General features: G+C 43.1%; 1 protein-coding gene across 7 annotated transcripts in view; it reads left to right on the forward strand.

Moving 5' to 3' along the window:
- Positions 1-2,854: 2,854 nt before the first annotated feature.
- LOC115141220 (MAP7 domain-containing protein 1-like) overlaps positions 2,855-19,615 on the forward strand; it is a 77,978-nt gene continuing 61,217 nt past the window's right edge. For 5 of the 7 annotated variants that reach the window (XR_010458476.1, XR_010458477.1, XR_010458475.1 and 2 more), the window contains exon 1: positions 2,856-3,248. Coding sequence is in view for 1 of the 7 variants with exons in the window: in XM_029679956.2 (XP_029535816.2) it covers positions 3,179-3,248 (70 nt within the window). In the remaining 6 variants the exon portion in view is untranslated. Of the gene's footprint in view, positions 3,249-19,615 lie in introns of all 7 variants that reach the window. The other 2 variants (XR_010458473.1, XR_010458474.1) reach the window with 1 other exon arrangement.

Raw genomic sequence — 19,615 nt, forward strand, 5'->3', positions numbered from 1 at the left:
AATGCGTCCCTGAACAAAGGGGGGTCAACATCAAAAGTAACAGTGAGTATCTGGTGTGGCCACCAGCTGCATTAAGTACTGCAGTGCATCTCCTCCTCACTGCACCATATTTTCCAGTTCTTGCTGTGGGATGTTTCCTCACCCTTCCACCAAGGCACCTGCAAGTTCCCAGACATTTCTGGGGGGAATGGTCCTCGCCTTCACCTTCCTATCCAACAGGTCCCAGACGTACTCAATGGGATTGAGATCCGGGCTCTTTGCTGGCCATGGCAGAACACTGACATTCCTGTCTTGTAGGAAATCATGCACAGAACGAGTAGTATAGCGGGTGGCATTGTCATGCTGGAGTGTCAGGTCAGGATGAGCCTGCAGGAAGGGTACCACACGAGGGAGGAGGATATCTTCGCTGTAACGCACAGCGTTGAAATTGCCTGCAATGACAACAAGCTCAGTCTGATGATGCTGTGACACACCACCCCAGACATGACGGACCCTCCACCTCCAAATCGATCCCGCTCCTCGGTGTAATGCTCATTCCTTCGAAAATAAACTCGAATCCGACCATCACCCCTGGTGAGACAAAACTGCGACTTGTCAGTGAAGAGCACTTTTTGCCAGTCCTGTCTGGTCCAGCGACGGTGGGTTTGTGCCGATAGGCGACGTTGTTGCCGGTGATGTCTGGTGAGGACCTGCCTTACAACAGGCCTACAAGCCCTCTGTCCAGCCTCTCTCAGCCTATTGCGGACAGTCTGAGCACTGATGGAGGGATTGTGCATTCCTGGTGTAACTCGGGCAGTTGTTGTTGCCATCCTGTACCTGTTCCGCAGGTGTAATGTTCGGATGTACCGATCCTGTGCAGGTGTTGTTACACGTGGTCTACCATTGCGAGGACGATCACCTGTCCATCCTGTCTCCCTGTATCACTGTCTTAGGCATCTCACAGTTCGGACATGGCAATTTATTGCCCTGGCCACCTCTGCAGTCCTCATGCCTCTTTGCAGCATGCCTAAGGCACGTTCACACAGATGAGCAGGGACCCTGGGTATCTTTCGTTTGGTGTTTTTCAGAGTCAGTAGAAAGGCCTCTTTAGTGTCCTAAGTTTTCATAACTGTGACCTTAATCGTCTATTGTCTGTAAGCTGTTAGTGTCTTAAAACGACTGTTCCACAGGTGCATGTTCATTAATTGTTTATGGTTAATTGAACAAGCATGGGAAACGGTGTTTAGACTATTTACAATGAAGATCTGTGAAGTTACAAATTATCTTTGAAAGACAGGGTCCTGAAAAAGGATGTTTCTTTTTATGCTGAGTTTATATATATCATAGCAATGTATGCAGGATAACTTTATCATATAATTTTCTGAAATTTTCCATTATTTTACTATAAAGGAGAAACATGTTTCATGCCAATTATTGTGTTTGGCATGCCAAACCATGTGCCAATAATTATGCTGTTGTGCACCCTCTTCTCTTGTTTTCATTGCATGCACCCTCACAGTCCAAATCCTCAGCTAATTTCTAATCCCTCAGACTAGAACGGTCGACTGAATCAGCATCTTTTACACACTGTGATGTGAATCCTAATTAACGTGAGTGTACATCCCACTCCTGAGTCAAGAGATTTAGGGGTGAAAGGTTGTGCATGTTGGTAACCTAATTCCCTGGGACTAGGGTCAGTCTAGGCCTACCTGAGATGCACACATGAGAGTTTTGAACAGTACATGTGTTCAGAGAATATCATTCTCACATGGTACAATATTGCATTTTATATGGTCAGTTACCATCGATGATGGCCTTGAACTGGTGGGGCCTTTCACAAACTTCTACAAACGTGTAGTGCCAGAGAATGTGGTCACTGTGGTGTCTTGATGTTGTGTTGAAATTGTGCAGACTAAGACCAAGGCATTAATCATAGGGTAGAACCCTGGCCTGACTTTTGGCTATGCCAACATAAAGTAACAACTGAATTTAGACAGCAGTCTCATTTTCATTTCTGCAAGAGACAGGGGCGAAACTTTCACATAATTGGAATATTATACAAAACGAGGCAATGGTATTTTTTAGGCCCATGCCAACGCCTCAGAGTGGTCGGGTAGTCAGTTTGGAGTGTTTATCCGACTGGATAAAAAATAATAATAATTATGTCTCCCCCCACTTCTGAAACCAAAGTTGCACCCCTGGCGAGAGATAATACAATTTAAACACTTGGGGAGAGTGAATTATACTTTAGGTTATACTTTTTTCATGGTCAATAGCAGGACAATAAGTGTGCCAAAATATACTGAACCAAAATATAAACGCAACATGCAACAATTGCAAATATTTTACTGAGTTACAGTTCATAGAAAGAAATCAGTCCATTGAAATAAATTCATTAGGTCCTAATCTACGGATTTCACATGACTGGGCAGGGGCGCAGCAGGTGATGGATGCACTAATAATTAGGCTACCATATGTGACTCCAAAAAAATAGCTTTGAAAACATTTGTTGTTTGGATGATAGCATCGTTGAAGCAGTGGTCAGGAATTCAACACATGAAAATCATTGCATTACTTACCACTGGAATGGACCAGAGGTTGTAGTATTTTATAGACGGATGGCTCCATTTGGAATGAAAGGGGTATACATTTGTATCATATGTGAAGTATTTGATTAAACACGTTTAAACATGTACATATTAAAATATAAGTACTTACATCATAATAATAAAAATATATGTTATTCGTTGTGAATTAGATCATGCGGTATAAAGATTGAAAATAAACGTGCTCCATAACATATTCACACCCCTTCTGGCTATGGAACAGTCCTATCCGGAGGCCAGCATCCTACGGTCCGTAAAATGAGCATACCGTCAGCTGTTGTGTGGGTTTAATTTATTTCCCCATTCTCCTTCCCCTCAATATCTTTTTGATCCTAAGCAATTTGTGAACGTTGATGGTATTGCAGCCCAAATAGTTTCCAGCCAAACATATCGTTGCTCTGTGTGTGGCACCGCTTTTATTTTTTTGAAAGAGCTCTACCTACCCGGTGCGTTTCCAGCGTTTTCCATTTGGAAATAGGGGTAGACTGCGCGCGCTGGTGAACAAGTAGAGTGACTCAACCAAGTTTCCCTTCTGTCTGAGGAATGAGTATACATACCGTCGGGAGAGGACGAGCCGAAAAGCGCACGATTGAATGAATAAAATGGAAAGCCAAGACCTCGACACCGATTTGGTGGGAAATGTGTTGCCCGAAGCTACAACATGTAAGTTTCCTATTATTTGATTGAAACTCGTTAAAATGTCACGCTCGTTGAAACGTTTGTTGTTCGATCTGTCAGTGCATTCGAGGAGTTTCTGGTGGCCTTTCTCACGTATCTCCCGACAAAAACTTTTGATCGAATGATCATCGTACGGGTCATTTGCACGGTTGTTGTGCGTGTGAATTTGAAATTGTTAGAGATCAAACGAGCTCTGATCTGTATCATTGTTAGGCTATGTGTGGAGTAGTCTAATAAGGGTTATTTCCACGCTATAAATGTGTAATAACACATGTCGATTATTTGTCTAAATGTTGATTATTAGCCTAGTCAAAAGGAAGGAAGCAGAGTTATACATTCACCACATTCACAAACAATTCATAATAGCATAGACTTGTCCGCATTGACTTCCGTCCCAAAAGCCTCACAGTACAGCCTAGTCTACTGCCACACTGCGAATTATTCTCTAATCCGTATGACAACAACAACACATGGGAATATGCTTGTTTTAAATCAATGGATTTTCCTCAACAGGTTTCTCAACAAATATATGACGAGTGTCTCTAAACAGCCTGACCCAAACACTGCCCATTCGATCAAAACTGAATTAATAATTAATAATTACAGCGGCGCTTGATGAGGTCATCTCTGTCCCCTCCCCCTCACATGTTTACATTATGCGGTCACAGGTCTGGCATCCGTTCGGTTTCCCCCTCAACCCGATTATCACACGAGCACCCATCAACCGGGATAATGAACGACTTCTGTTCTGTGCCATTTGATCTTGACTAGCCTAGCTCTAATGCAGGGATTCATGGATCATATATCTTTAATCCAGGTGCCTTCTCATCTGTAAATAGATACACAGATGAGTACTGTGATTTAGCCTACTGAGATCAGATGCCCTTTAATCAGAAGTGTAGAGCCAAAGTGCAGGCAGGTGCCATTTTCATCATCTGGCCAGATTGATTGATTTACTCTTGAAGCGCTATGCTTTTATATGTGCAATTACAGTCTGTGACTGTGTTGTCAAGTGTTCAAGTGTTCAAAGTTATCCACTGGATATCATAAGCAGTATGCTGTCATTCTGTCAGTGGGCTTTTGCATAAGAGTGTTTAATTAACAGTGACCGGTCAAAACGGATGTGGCAGGAGTATGAGTGCAGTTGTGCATTCCCTTCAGGCAGTGCCGTATACACAACCACACACACACACACACACACTGCATTGTTCAGGATATGAGTCCTCGACTCGATGGCTTTTCATGTGTCGTCATAATGCATAAGGACTAGTATGAAGTATAATTACGAGTGAGTGAAGGACATTTTTGACTGAAGACCAGAGCACAGCCATGGATGTCATTCAGTTCAGGGAGTGTCAGTGGCTATTTAAATGTTCCGCTTTACACAGCCAGATAAGCAGCTCTATTTGAATACATGAAGATAGGTTTATTGGGAAATAGAGGACAGTGCACGTTCTCTCTGAATCAGACATACCTGATAATCAATAGCCTTGTTGGCCAATTACCACTGTGTGAGTAATAGTACTCCCAGTAATGAATAGGGGCGGCTGGGGGGGGGGGGGGGGGGGGGGCGGATAACTAAGGTCCTCAAAACAAATCCTCCCCAGAAGGACGATGGAATTACTCCGATTCTCAGGCAATTCATGAGGGGAGGTGGTTGTGTCATAATGCAGGTGAGGTGATGTTCACTGGTTAGGACTGAGGTTGTCTAAGAGCTAGAAACATTGCATTGACCCATTACCCCGCTCTGCTAGTAGGACACACACACACACACACACACACACACACACACACACACACACACACACACCATGGACAACAATGTCCAACCAAGAGCTTCCTTCCTTTTCTTGTGGGCTGCTGGATGGGTGGGTTGTTACTTGTTTTGGCTGAGATTCATAAGAATGGAGCTCCCCTGTTGACCGTGGGAACCTTGACCGGTCTCTGCTGTATCTATCGAGCAGCTATGTCATTGATAGCCTGGTCCCAGATCTGTTTGTGTGGTCTTGCCAACTCATATGGTCATTGGATGATAATGACAATAGGAGTTGGCTACAGCACACACCAATCTGGTACCGGGCTATGTCATTGAAGGCTGTGTCCAGGAAACGCGCCATCCTCATTATGTGCACTGTAGCCGACAGTATTCTTCTTCTATGATCTCCGCCCCTTGACAACGATCAGAAGCTGTTTCTGAAGCTGTCTGTAAGGATTCATGTGGAGCATGTTACATGAGCTAAAAATGTACCAAAGTGACGACTCATGCATGCAGCCCTCTCTGACTGACAGGTCCTGTTAAAGATCTTAGTCAATCTTCATCGTCGCATTCCTCAAGCATGAAGGGTGACCTATTTGTCAAGCCTTAGTGGAACTCTGTTGTCATGTGAGAACATTTATAGAAGGGATTTTCTTCAGTAGGGCACTTAATCAATATTTTAATGCCATCGTTGTTTTATATTGTTCTGGTTGGAGAATTTTTCGATATCTAAGGATTTTGAAGGGGTTATTGGGGCAGTCATTCATTCATACCTTGGAGGACAGACCAGCTTGGTTGCTAACCCAAAGCCAGACATGTTTTTCTGTGTCCTCCCTTCAAAAGAATCAGGGAGTTACCCATTCAGGTTGGAACAGTGTGCCTCTGAAGTGCATTGTTTATGCTTGCTAACGCTACTACGTTCTACTAGCGTAGAATACCGTTGATAGGATCCACTCATTGGTGTGAACTGTGAATCAGAGGCCCTTGCAGTGGGGCTGCTGTACTAGTCTCTTTAGTCCGGTCCAGGCATTGTGGAATTCTGCCTCCGTCAGGACTTTTGAAGAACATCTTCTAATCCTTATTTTTTTTAGGGACAGTGTCCCAAATGACACCCCATTTCCTATGTAGTGCACTATAGGGCTCTGGTCAAAAGTAGGATACTATACAGGGAATATTTGGGACGCAGCCTAGATTTGCATTCAGGCACTCGCCCCTCTGAGCTCTCCTTCTCTCGGCACCGCCAGTCCGCCACATCTGTTCTGTTGTTAACCTGCAAATCTGAGGCAGGCTGACTGGAATCTAGAGCTTTCTTTCTCTTTCGAGGCTAGCTATACCATTGCTAGTGCACTCTAACCATCACACACACACAAATGCACACGAACGCACTCACGTGTACTCACTCACGTGTACGCACGCGCACACACACACGCGCACACACACACACACACACACACACACACACACACACACACACACACACACACACACACACACACACAGAGTATGCCCTACCCATCAGAGAGGGCTATAAAAATAACACTTGTCTGAAATGGTTACTGTAGACGTCACAGACAGTACAGGATATATCATATAGAATCCAGGCCTTCTGAATAACTTGTCAGGTACCTGTGAGGAGCAAAGTGAAGAGAAGCTATCTTGACGTGTGAACTCTGGAGGCTGATCATGTGAATATTGATGTGTTTCGTACTGGCATATTTACTGTAAATGTCAAGTGTGTAACTGCACAGCTAATGGTAACTGCCTTTAAACTAATTGAGGGTCGGCCATTGTATCACAGTTTAGGCTTACTTTAAATCTTGACAATGTGTGTAATATTGGGTAATATTGGGTCACTTGCTGATGCACTGTAATGGTCAATAGATCTAACCAACAGATCAAAGAACTTTAAGGTCAATACTGTTTGTTGTGCGTTTATTCCAAATGGCACTATACATGTAAGTATTTGCAAGCTATGAAGCTTTAGGCAGAAGACACTCTCGCTCAGCTAGGCTCAAATATCTCCATAACAATGCAAGTACAGTCACAGCAATATTTGCTATTGATTAATGAGGTATTTGTTTCCCTGTCAAGTCTGCTAAGACTCATTATCCTCCGGATGACGAGCGTGTTTGTATAAACTAGTGAGCAAGCTATGAAGCTTTAGGCAGAAGACACTCTCGCTCAGCTAGGCTCAAATATCTCCAAATATCTCCATAACAATGCAAGTACAGTCACAGCAATATTTGCTATTGATTAATGAGGCAATTAATCATTAATCAATAGCAAATATTGCTGTGACTGTACTTGCATTGTTATGGAGATATTTGAGCCTAGCTGAGCGAGAGTGTCTTCTGCCTAAAGCTTCATAGCTTTCTCACTGAGTTCCATGTTGTAGCCTACTGTTACTAACCCTAGTTTATACAAACACGCTCGTCATCCGGAGCATAATGAGTCTTAGCAGACTTGACAGGGAAACAAATTGTAGCGTCTGACAGGACTTTTTCTATTGTGTATCCCAGTCAGGGAGCCCAAGCACCACCACCCCTGTCAGCCCTGCAGGAACAGGATCACTCAGCTAGCTACACAGGCACAGCTCTTACATAATTAGGAGACTACGTGAATTGTGAAGCCAGTGTCCTGGAGAGAAAGCTGCATTAGTGAATTAGTGCTAGGAGTCTCACATTTTTATTTATTTATTTTATTTAACTAGGCAAGTCAGTTAAGAACAAATTCTTATTTACATGGATGGCCTACCCCGGCCAAACCCGAACGACGCTGGGCCAATTGTGTGTCGGCCTATGGGACTCCCAATCATGACCGGATGTGATGCAGCCTGGATTCAAACCAGGTACTGCAGTGACGCCTCTTGCGCTGAGATGCAGTGTCTTAGACCACTGCGCCACTCAGGAGCCCCCCGAATTGGAAAGTTGACACTCTTTCCAGGCTCAGCTATTTCAGAATGAACGTGAGAAAGACGGAAATTGAGGTTCGTGGACTGGAGACAAATGCCGTCTAAGATTTGGCGGATTTGTCAAATTTCAGGTTCAGGTGTAAGAAAAGTCCACATGTGAAAACCTCACTTTCACATGTGGAATTGCATGTTCACAAATATAACATATCAAACTTGCAATTCCACATGTGAAAGTTATATTTTCATGTGAAAGTTTTTCACATATGAAACTGCAAGTTAGATTTTTACACGTGATTGTTTTTCACATGTGAACTTGCAATTCCACATGAGAAAGTGAAAATCCAATTTGCAGTTTCACATGTAAGAAAACTCCAATGTTTGTAAACAAAGTAAATGTAAACAAACACTGTATAGTATAGCAAGGAAATACTTTTTAAATGCGAGAGCAAATGAATTGTAAATGGATGCACAACTACATAAAACGCCTCCCTCTTCCCTGCAATTTGACTTATCTTCGGTTATGTTACCCTGGCCTTTGCTTTCCCTGTTTTGGAACATTCCTTCCAGCAACATAGCATCCCTCTACTGGGGCCTGTTGCACAAAACTAGGATAAGGGATTAAGCCAGGATATCTTGGTGATCCTGGCTCAATTGATCCGTAATCCGGTTGCACTAAAGATGGATAGGGGGCAGGAGGATATGTTATGGTATAAATTACCATGGAGATTTATTCTGTGGAGCTAGCCTGCTCCAGACCAGGCTAAATTCCAGGATCTATTTAATCTCATCCCTAATGTCAGTCAGCAGTCACCACAAATGGAAACCAATAGTTATTTCACTGCTCACTATACATTGTTATCACATATAACTAGACCCACTGTTATTATTTAAACGTTTGTGATCATTAATTTCAATGATTTTGGATAAAAAATTATTTTTAGATGATGTTGCTATCATTAGATAATTTACAGTTTGAGACTATAAGGCTATATATAAAATGATAGAATATTAGGGCCACAGAGGGACAAAAAAAACACAAGTCATAATATTGTAACCAGTTGTTTTAAAGGAGGACAGTTGTTAAAATGACAGATGTGGGGCATTTCGTGAAATTGTACTTCAGTATGGTTTCATAAACAAAGACATGCTGATGTGCCAGAATATTTATCACATTGTCATAAGTATCAAAACTGTAAAAACAATATGTAGCTTTTCTGCAGAAAGAACCAGCCTCATAAATTTATGACTTTATCCTTTTTCTTCAGTGTGGCCCTAGTACTCTGTCATATAAACAAATACACATTCCATATGAATATAAAAACACAATGTGTAACATTATGTTCCTTTATTGAATAAGGACAAAACAAAGCAGGTAAACCATCAGCTCCTTTGAAACTGAAGTCACAGTGACTCTACAAGATGGAAAGCACAGAATCCAAGCATATTATACAAACTGATACATACACATTCAAAGGTCTGTATATAGGACACCCTGCATGTCTGCACACTAAAATAAATGCAGGACAAATCCATACACATCAACTGAACAGACAAATGAATGGACAGTAGCCTCCTGCAGCCTTGTATTACACACAGTATACCGCACAAACATCATAAGAGGCCAAATTGTCAAAAACGAACCCAAAAAACCCAAATTTCTGCCACCGCAGGACATATTTAACCAAAATTGAAAGCACACATTTAACTAAAATAATTCAACACATATTGGTCCCTCAGCAGCCGACCACTGTCGTCATCAGGGAAGATTGCCGGATTGTCCCAGTCCATGGCTGGTGGCACTCTGGGGGCCCTCTCCTTCCTCAGGCAGGCCACATTGTGGAGGACAGCACAAGCCACAGTAATATCACATGCCCTAACAGGGCTGACCTGCAATTTGTGAAGGCAGTGGCTGCCTCAGGAGGCCAAAGGTCATTTCAACTCTGGCCCTGGTCCTGGCATGGGCATGGTTGTAGGCCTGCTGTGCTTCCTGGGAGTCTGTGAAAGGTGTCAGGAGAAAAGGCTGGCAGCCATACCCCTGTCTCCCAGCAACACACCAGAGAATTCACCTGTCAACACAAAATCTCATCATTACTACCTCATAAACACAGTGATATTCTTGACACAGCCATGATGGTTATAAATAGGGGTTGTGTGGCTTACCTTGTGATAGGCACTGATAGATTTCAGAGGCAGGAAAGATTCTGGAGTCATGGACTGAGCCAGGCCATTTTGAACAACATTGCTGATCACACAGTCAGCATTGCAGACCATCTGAAATCATAAGATGAGGAATATTACACCAATCAATGCACATCACTGGCAATGCAGAGTGTTCGTCAATGGACAATATCAAAAAGTTATGTTCACCTGAAATTAATGCTGTGAAAGGATTTCCTATTCACAAAATCGGCCTCATGGGCACCTGAGGGGGCTTTTATCCTTATGTGTGTGCAGTCCACTGCACCAATGACATTGGGGAATCCTGTCACACAAAGTAATGAAATCCTACAATGTGTTAACAGTTGTCCTGTAATTTGTAGATCCTCTTACCTGCAATCCTATAGAACTCCTCTTTGATGTCACAGAGTCTTCTGTGGCCAGGGAAGGAGATGAAGACATCTGCTAATGCTTTGATAGCCAGACACACACTTTATTGTGCGGCAAATTGTGGCCTTGTTCAGCTGTTCTGCATCCCCCACTGAGTACAGGAAGGCTCCACTAGCAAAAAAGCGCAAGGCCACACAAACCATTTGCTCCACACTCAGTGCATGGCTCCGTGCAGTGCGGTGCTTAATCCTGGGACCCAGTAGTCTGCATAGATACCTGATGCCATCTGCAGAAAACCTTATCTTTCATATAGATGGTCATCAGGGAAGGCCAGTGGGTCCAACCGGTCCCTGAAGATTTGCCTGAAGGCTCTCCTCAGCACAAGTGCTTCTTCATCCACCACATCTGCACGAATGGGCATGCCATTGTCAGAGCAGAAAGGAACACACAATTTTGGGCCTTCAACCCTAGTTTATACCACACCTGGTGCTGGGGGTGGGCAAAGAGGGCGATGCCTTATAACGATGACTTGGTTGTACTGATTGCTGGGAAAATAAAAACTTTTTAGAAAGATGCCACCGTCCAGGTGCTCACAATAAGAGCTCATATGTCATGGCTCACTTGAACAGAATATACCTAATTTTTATTTTGAGCTGTGTCATCTTCTTGGAGCTGGGGGAGGAAAGAAAAATAATGATTAATACATTTGTGTTACAGTTAGCATACAGTGTACATTGAAGGCATATCTCACAGTCCCTCTCAAGTTTTTTTTTATTTCAAGGTCCAGTTTCCTAATTGTCCTCTTTTTTATTTAGGACTCCAGTGCAAGATTTTCCATCTTTTTCTTCTTGTACTGAATGTCTATGTCTGCCAGTTCTATTTGGCGCCGGAGGTGGTTGCATACAACTTTCTGATAGCTTGTGAGCTCTGGAACACAATACAATCAGCTGGAATTTGGCAGGATGTGGTGTCCTTTTATTAAACGCACTGTTGCCAGGCTGGTTTTCCCACTGAGATAGCATCTGGGTCCTGTAAAAGAAATTAGATTTTTTGATTTTGATGAGACTCCCACCATTGTGGAAAGTAAATAGTACTTTCACAGTCTTAACATGATACCTCATGCCTTCTGGAATCCAGAGAGATGGTCTCCTGGACTCATCATCAAATCTCCATCATGTGCTGTTGATTTGCTGCACTGGGGCCTTCACCCTATCACATTTAAAAAGTTCATATTGAACCTAGTAGACAAGACATGCCAGGAAGTATGCCTTTGATGGAATACTCATCAAACTTGCATTCTGGTGCTTGTGCTGGTGGCTCTAACAGGAACACAGTGCTGCCAGGCACTGCAAGGCAATAGGTAAACCAAAGTCAGACAGTTTTGATTCAATATGAAATCCCTGTAGAGATGGAAGGACATACCTTGAATAAGCGGGTGGCATCTTGGGAGGAACCTATGCTTGTTCTTTCCCCCAGGGAAAGTCTAAGACAATTTGGGCCTGCCTTTAAGCTCCAATGTTTGTAAACAAGGTCAGCCTTTGTGAAACAAACACTGTTGTCTGTGGAAATACTTTTTAAATGCTAAAACAGTACAGAAATGTGTGAATGGACCTTCTGGGTACAATATATGCTCTTCTTTGTTAAATATTTGACTTATACCATTCTGCAGAATGTTCTTTATTTGATTTTGACCTGCTGCCATGTCCGCTTTTGGCCCGTTCATGTTTTTGGAACATTCCTTCCACACACACATTTAATGGAGTCACACTGCTATTTTTGTCTACTGGTTTGCTTCTGAAGCTAAACAGGGTTGGTTCTGGTCAGCCCTGAACCAGAGACCAGATGTAGCTTAAAGTGGTGAAAATGTGAAAAATAAATGTTTGGGGGGGAAAAAAATCCCCAAAAATGTAAATGTGAAATGTCACACGTTTTTTTCTCCACCTGATTAAAACATTTTTTATAAGGGTGATCACAAATGTAAACATTGCTGTCGTATAGAGATGGAGCCTAAGATTGGTCTTCTGTCAGATTTCATATATTGGGTAATATTTGTGGGGATGTCATTGTTGGATCAACTTGTTTTGCACAACTTTCTTCAGAAAATACTTTATTTCAACTGGACATACGGACATTACCATACACTTTCCCTCCACAGTTGTCAGTGTGCGGTTGAGACAATGTAGGCTGTACATCCTACTATAGCCTAGTGGTTGCAGTGTTCCTTCGCTTCATCAACATCAAAGCTGGCCTAGAAAAGGCAGGTTGCTGCTGCTGTGTGTGTCGATGAGCTTCCAGCTAGCACAGAAATAATTCATCCTCTCGGAAGATTTCAATTTGCTTGCAGAGTGAGATTTCAAACGGGGGGCCCATTTTCTAGCGCTTGATTTGAGGGACGACGGGGGAGATGGCGAGCAAATAGAAAGTCTTGTTCTAATTCATAATTTCACTCCTCTGTTTTATTACCTAATTGATGTATTACCGGTTACAGTGCAGAAGGAAGACCCACCAGAAGGATGAAGGCTTTATATCCAGTATAATTCAGTTAATTCCATATGTATGGTTCTTCTACCCAAGATTATGTTGCCAATCAAATGCCCCGTTTCCCAACATATTAATCCGGTTGACTTTTTGGGAAGAATTAAAAAGCATTTGCATGGTTAAAAGGATTAGGCAAATCCTAAATCCTCTATAGAATTTGGAAATACAAATCAGCAGAATAAGGAGAAGGCTTTACTTTGCGATCCTATTTAAGAGGTACGGCTCGTTGCTCGCATGCTGACGGAATGGGTTAGCCTTCTAAGTTTGTAGTATAGGAACGGGAGTTTTTCCAGACCACTCAAACTAACCAGGGAAAGCTCTGGGCCCTAGTAATGCTGGTATGTTGTTGGTGCAGGAGGGAGGAGGATTTAGAAGGATAGAGGGTTAGCAAGTTGTCCTCCTCTCCCACGTGTTCAAAAAGTCCATGCTCAACATATTGCACAGCCGAGGTGGGTTTTGAACGAGGACCGGAGAGAAAGAAGAAAAGAGAGGGAGAGGCCACAGAGTGAGAGACGTCATGCCAGATTCGTAGTGTTTGTGGAGTCTTTAAACAACAGGCTATGTCGCTAGAGAGGCTAATGTTGACATTGTTTGGGGGGCATTTCTCTCTTTCTTCCGGTGCAGGGGCCTCCTTGTTTGTGTGTGTGTGTGTGCTAGTGGGCAGGTGCGTGCGCTTATGTGTATGTTTTCAGCGGGGTGTTTCTCCCTCAGAGGAAGAGTTTCAGGGAGGGTGAAGAAGAGGTAAAGACAAGCCAAAGAGATGGGGAGAAGAGGTAAAGAGATGATGGAGAGCTCAGTGAAAATATATCTTCCCCAGGGCTAAACTTCTGAATCCCCACACATAGAGATAGCATCATGTCAGCTATGGTCCCCTCTACAGCACCCAGCTGGTGTAAATCACGCCACTCACACTTACCTCAGACACTGACTTCTCACAGGGGAGTGGAGGTAGCCCTCCAGCCCACCTCACTGGGAACCGGCACTCAAAGTGTGCAAACTCTTAAGGTTCCATAATATTTTACGAGGCTGTGTGTGGATATTTAAATGTTTTAACTGAATTAAATCAGACCCAGTTTCTGTTTATTTTTGTGAACTTTTGACCCCACTTAAGGTAATGACTAACCGTCGTTACATTTAGCTGATAATAGGTTTTATTGAAGCACTTTTGTGGAATTCCGCCTCAGACACGCTCAAAGGTAAACAAAAACATAAATGTTTAGACAGAAAATGGGGGAAATAGTTACCTTTCAACCTTTTATGCTCAGAAATTTGCTGCCAGAACTATAACCAGTCATTGTTTATGTTACTTAGGGAGCAAGATCATTGCTTTTAAAATTAATGTGATCGTTTTTGTCGCCCATGCTTATGATGTTAATTTGGTCTCTTAAGCACTTAAGTTGAATGCATATCCATGGTCATTCATAGCTCCATTAAATATGTTATTAGTCACGCTTTCAACGGGGCTTGGCAGTTGCAGCAGCCTCTTCAATCTCTCTGGTCTTCCCCACATAATATTAGCCTTCTGAAATAGGAGACCATTGATGTTTCAGATGGTTTCAGACCTATAAATTCCTTTATGTGGACCTGTAACTCCAAAGCTCCAGGTATAGTGATTAACGGCTAATATGACAACGAAGTGCTTTGAAGTAAGTTGAGTGGCTGAGTTAAATGTAACATATAATCTAATACCAACAGCTAATTTATGGCGGAGTGATTCCCTATAAAGTAATGGTCATTGCTGTATACACCCAGGTTTGTAAATGGAGATCGTCTGAAGAGCTCACCCATTCATGAATTTGTCATCCAAAACATTGGACAAACACTGTAGTAGGGTCTCGACAGAGTGCTACACAGGAATTTAAAACCAAAAGGACACAGAGAGGAAGTGACCAAATACCAGAGCCACATGCTGTCTAATAGCTGACCGCCTGACCCCTCACTCTCAAAACACGAGGGGCCCTGAAACGCACACGTCAGCTATTTACAAACCTTCCTCTTTTTAATTCTCTCTTCCCACCCCCCCATTCTCTCTATCTTTCTTTCTCTCTGTCACTCCTCTGTAACTTCAGAATAACTCTGAGCCCGTGGCGTGGTGCCGTGGCCTAATTATATCACCAAACAGCTGTACCCCACTTCCCTGACTAGGTCGTTGCTGAATGTGAAGGGCTATGGTAGGAAACTAGCTCTGAACTCCATAGCTGCTTCCTATCCTGCCATTTCCACTCCTCTCAAAATAGCCCAGACAGGCTGCTTTATGCTCTCTTGGTCTTCTTAAAGTCCCAGTCACCAGACCCATCAGCTAACATTAGAGCCAGGTCCCGTTCAGTTAAAGGAATTGGTACTGTTTTTATAGGCCACCTCAATGTGTTCTCCCCTCTGCACCGATCAGAAACATCACTTGATGGTGGTGGCCATCTTGTCAGAAATATCTTGAACCAAATGTTGTGGTAGTCATTTATTGGTTAATGAAGCACTTTGAACTCAACCTCTGACTGTCCACCAAGTGTCCTGTTGTATTATTGATCCACAGGTTCATAGTCCTGAACCTTGGCACCATGGAAGATAGTTGCCAAGCTTGTCATTGCAGTAAACTGTCCTAAAATAGTCACGAGTTTCACTAGCCTTCCATGTTGTGGATGATGGAGGATGTACACCAGGGCTATTCAACCATAATCTTACAGGGGCCAGATTTGAAAACGTTTTTTTTTTTTTTACAAGGGGGACAGATATTTTCTACATGAGATTACTCTTCCTAAAACCGGTATAACAAACTATGCACTAACACAATTATAATCGTATAAAGCACTTTTATTCAAATTAAATGATGCTAAAAGTTCATTTTAAGTGCTTTAAGATTAGCCTTATTTAGTGCATCAAATTGTTTAAATAACGGAACACATTTGTACTTATAACACAGTTAACCTGCATCACATTAAATCATTTCTACTTTCCTGTCCGTTTTACAAACATAGCTCCATCTTTTGTTTTCGTTTACACATAGTAAACATTTTATGAATGGCATATCTCAGTTGACCAGCATCATGTTCTGTTCTGTTTTCTATTTCTTTATCATTTCGTTCTTTTCTTTGTCTAGATGTTGTTGTTTTTTACATATAGAAACCTTTTATGCATGGCATATCTCAGTTGACTAGCTTTTGCGGAGAAGTCTCTCGACCTCCGCATCAGGAGAGAACTGGTCTCTATAACGAACAGTACAACCTCGGCGGGGACTTAACTTTGCAACGACATTTGAAGAGTTTATCTTTCAGTTTATCTAACAACTCAGACGTCATAGGAGTGATCTGTACTGATGATGACCGAATGTAGTTGCGCAGTGTAGAGAATTTGAGCATTTTTTTTTTTGGGGGGGGGGGGTCTCAAATCTAAATAGAAAATACAATAATGCATGCCAATCATGTCAATGACTGTTTTATCCCTCTCCTGTAGTCTCAAATGAAGTGCATCCAATTGATTTGAAGATGTCACAAAAAAACAAACATCTGATTCAAACTCCTCATCAAGCATTTTCGCTAGATATGTGTTGGCGTTCTTGTGGCGGCAATCACGGTGAAAAGAAACGTATCTCCTCCTTAGGTTCACATGGGCTGCTCTCTTGACACCATTGTTACCCTTGCTTAGCCACCGAGGCACCATTGCATAAAAGTAGATCATGATGCTCAGCAGACTAAGCAACAAGCAATGTTGCAAGCTAGATGTTGATTGCATAAAGTTTATGAGAGCCATAACTGAGTCCATGGTGTTTTTTAAAATCACCGCCGAGTTAAGCGCAAAGAACACTCTGGTGTATCAGGCAGTGTAATGATCTCATCTGTTATGTGTTTTTTTTTTCGCGATATTTGTAAATCATTTTGTACATAATGTTTCTGCAGCCGTATCTTACGGAAGAAAAGGGCTTCTGGATATCAGGACAGCGATCACTCACCTCAGATTAGACAAAGATTTCTTCAACAACAACAACAACAAGCAGGACTCACACGATATTCTCCAAACACCCCACAGGGCAGACATCCCAAATATTCGCAAAAGGAAGCGACGCAGAGGACAAAGAGCCGGATGCCTCGTCCGGACCCGCAGAAGGCAACTAGGAAAGCTGCCGTTACCGTCTATTACTCGCCAACGTGCAATCAATGGACAATAAACTAGACAAGTTACGGTCACGAATATCCTACCAACGGGACATTAAAAAGTGTAATATCCTATGCTTCACGGAATCGTGGCTGAATGACGACATGGATATTCAGCTAGCGGGATGCACGCTGCACCGGCAGGATAGAGCAGCACACTCCGGTAAGATGACGGGGGGCGGTCTGTGCATATTTGTAAACAACAGCTGGTGCACGAAATCTAAGGAAGACTCTAGATTTTGCTCGCCTGAAGTAGAGTATGTTGTGATAAATTGCAGGCCACACTACTTGCCTAGAGAGTTCTCAGCTATACTTTTTGTGGTTGTTTATTAACCACCACAGACAGATGCTGGCACTAAGACCACACTCAGTCAGCTGTATAAGGAAATAAGCAAACAGGAAGCCACTCACCCAGAGGCGGCACTCCTAGTGGCCGGAGACTTTAATGCAGGAAAACTTAAATCCATTCTACCAAATCTCTATCAACATGTTAAATGTAGAACCAGAGGGAAAACAATTCTAGATCACCTGTACTCCACACACAGAGACTCATACAAAGCTCTCCCTCGCCCTCCATTTGGTTAATACGACCACAACTCTATCCTCCTGATTCCTGCTGACAAGCAAAAATTAAAGCAGGAAGCACCAGTGACTCGGTCTATAAAAAAATGGTCAGATGAAGCAGATGCTAAACTACAGGATTGATTTGCTATCACAGACTGGAACATGTTCCGGGATTCTTCCGATTACATTGCGGAATACACCACATCTGTCACTGGCTTTATCAATAAGTGCATTGAGGACGTTGTCCCCACAGTGACTGTACATACATACACCAACCAGAAGCCATGGATTACAGGCAACATTCGCAGTGAGCTAAAGGGTAGAGCTGCCGCTTTCAAGGTGCGGGACTCTAACCCGGAAGCTTACAAGAAATCCTGCTATGCCCTGCGACAAACCATCAAACAGGCAAGCGTCAATACAGGGCTAAGATTGAATCATACACATCCGACACTCGTCTAAGGGAAGCACAGCCGCAAGCTGCCCAGTGACACAAGCCTACCAGACGAACTAAATCACTTCTATGCTCGCTTCGAGGCAAGCAACACTGAGGCATGCATGAGAGCATCAGCTGTTCCAGACGACTGTGTGATCACGGTCTCCGTAGCCGACGTAAGACCTTTAAACAGGTCAACATACACAAGGCTGTGGGGCCAGACGGATTACCAGGACGTGTGCTCCGGGCATGTGCTGACCAACTGGCAGGTGTCTTTACTGGCATTTTCAACATGTCCCTGATTGAGTCTGTAATACCAACATGCTTCAAGCAGACCACCATAGTCCCTGTGCCCAAGAACACAAAGGCAACCTGCCTAAATAACTACAGACCCGTAGGTAGCACTCATGTCCGTAGCCATGCGGTGCTTTGAAAGGCTGGTAATGGCTCACATAAACACCATTATCCCAGAAACCCTAGACCCCTAGATGATGCGATCTCTATTGCACTCCACACTGCCCTTTCCCAGCCGGACAAAAGGAACACCTATGTGAGAATGCTGTTCATTGACTACAGCTCAGCGTTTAACACCATTAGTACCCTCAAAGCTCATCACCAAGCTAAGGAACCTGGGACTAAACACCTCCCTCTGCAACTGGATCCGGGACTTCCTGACAGGCAACACATCTGCCACGCTGATCCTCAACACTGGAGCTCCCCAGGGGTGTGTGCTCAGTCCCCTCCTGTACTCCACGTTCACCCACCACTGCATGGCCAGGCACGACTCCAACACCATCATTAAGTTTGCTGACGACACAACAGTGGTAGGCCTGATTAGAGGTTGACCGATTAATCGGAATGGCCGATTAATTAGGGCCGATTTCAAGATTTCATAACAATCGGGAATCGGTATTTTTGGGCTCCGATTTGCAGACTTAAAAAAAATCTATTTTTTTTATTTTTTCATATACCTTTATTTAACTAGGCAAGTCCGTTAAGAACACATTCTTATTTTCAATGACGGCCTAAGAACTGTGGGTTAACTGCCTTGTTCAGGGGCAGAACGACAGATTTTCACCTTGTCCGCTCGCGGGATCCAATCTTGCAACCTTACAGTTAACTAGTCCAACGCAATAACGACCTGCCTCTCTCTCGTTGCACTCCACAAGGAGCCTGCCTGTTACGCAAATGCAGTAAGCCAAGGTAAGTTGCTAGCTAGCATTAAACTTATCTTAGAAAAAACAATCAATCATAATCACTAGTTAACTACACATGGTTGATGATATTACTAGATATTATCTAGCGTGTCCTGCGTTGCATATAATCTGACTGAGTACACAAGCATCTGACTGAGCTGTGGTAGGCAGAAGCAGGAGCGTAAACATTCATTCAAACAGCACTTTCCTGCATTTTGCCAGCAGCTCTTCGTTGTGCGTCAAGCATTGCGATGTTTATGAC

The sequence above is a fragment of the Oncorhynchus nerka genome, linkage group LG14 (assembly GCF_034236695.1).
Source record: "Oncorhynchus nerka isolate Pitt River linkage group LG14, Oner_Uvic_2.0, whole genome shotgun sequence".
Lineage (NCBI taxonomy): Eukaryota > Metazoa > Chordata > Actinopteri > Salmoniformes > Salmonidae > Oncorhynchus > Oncorhynchus nerka.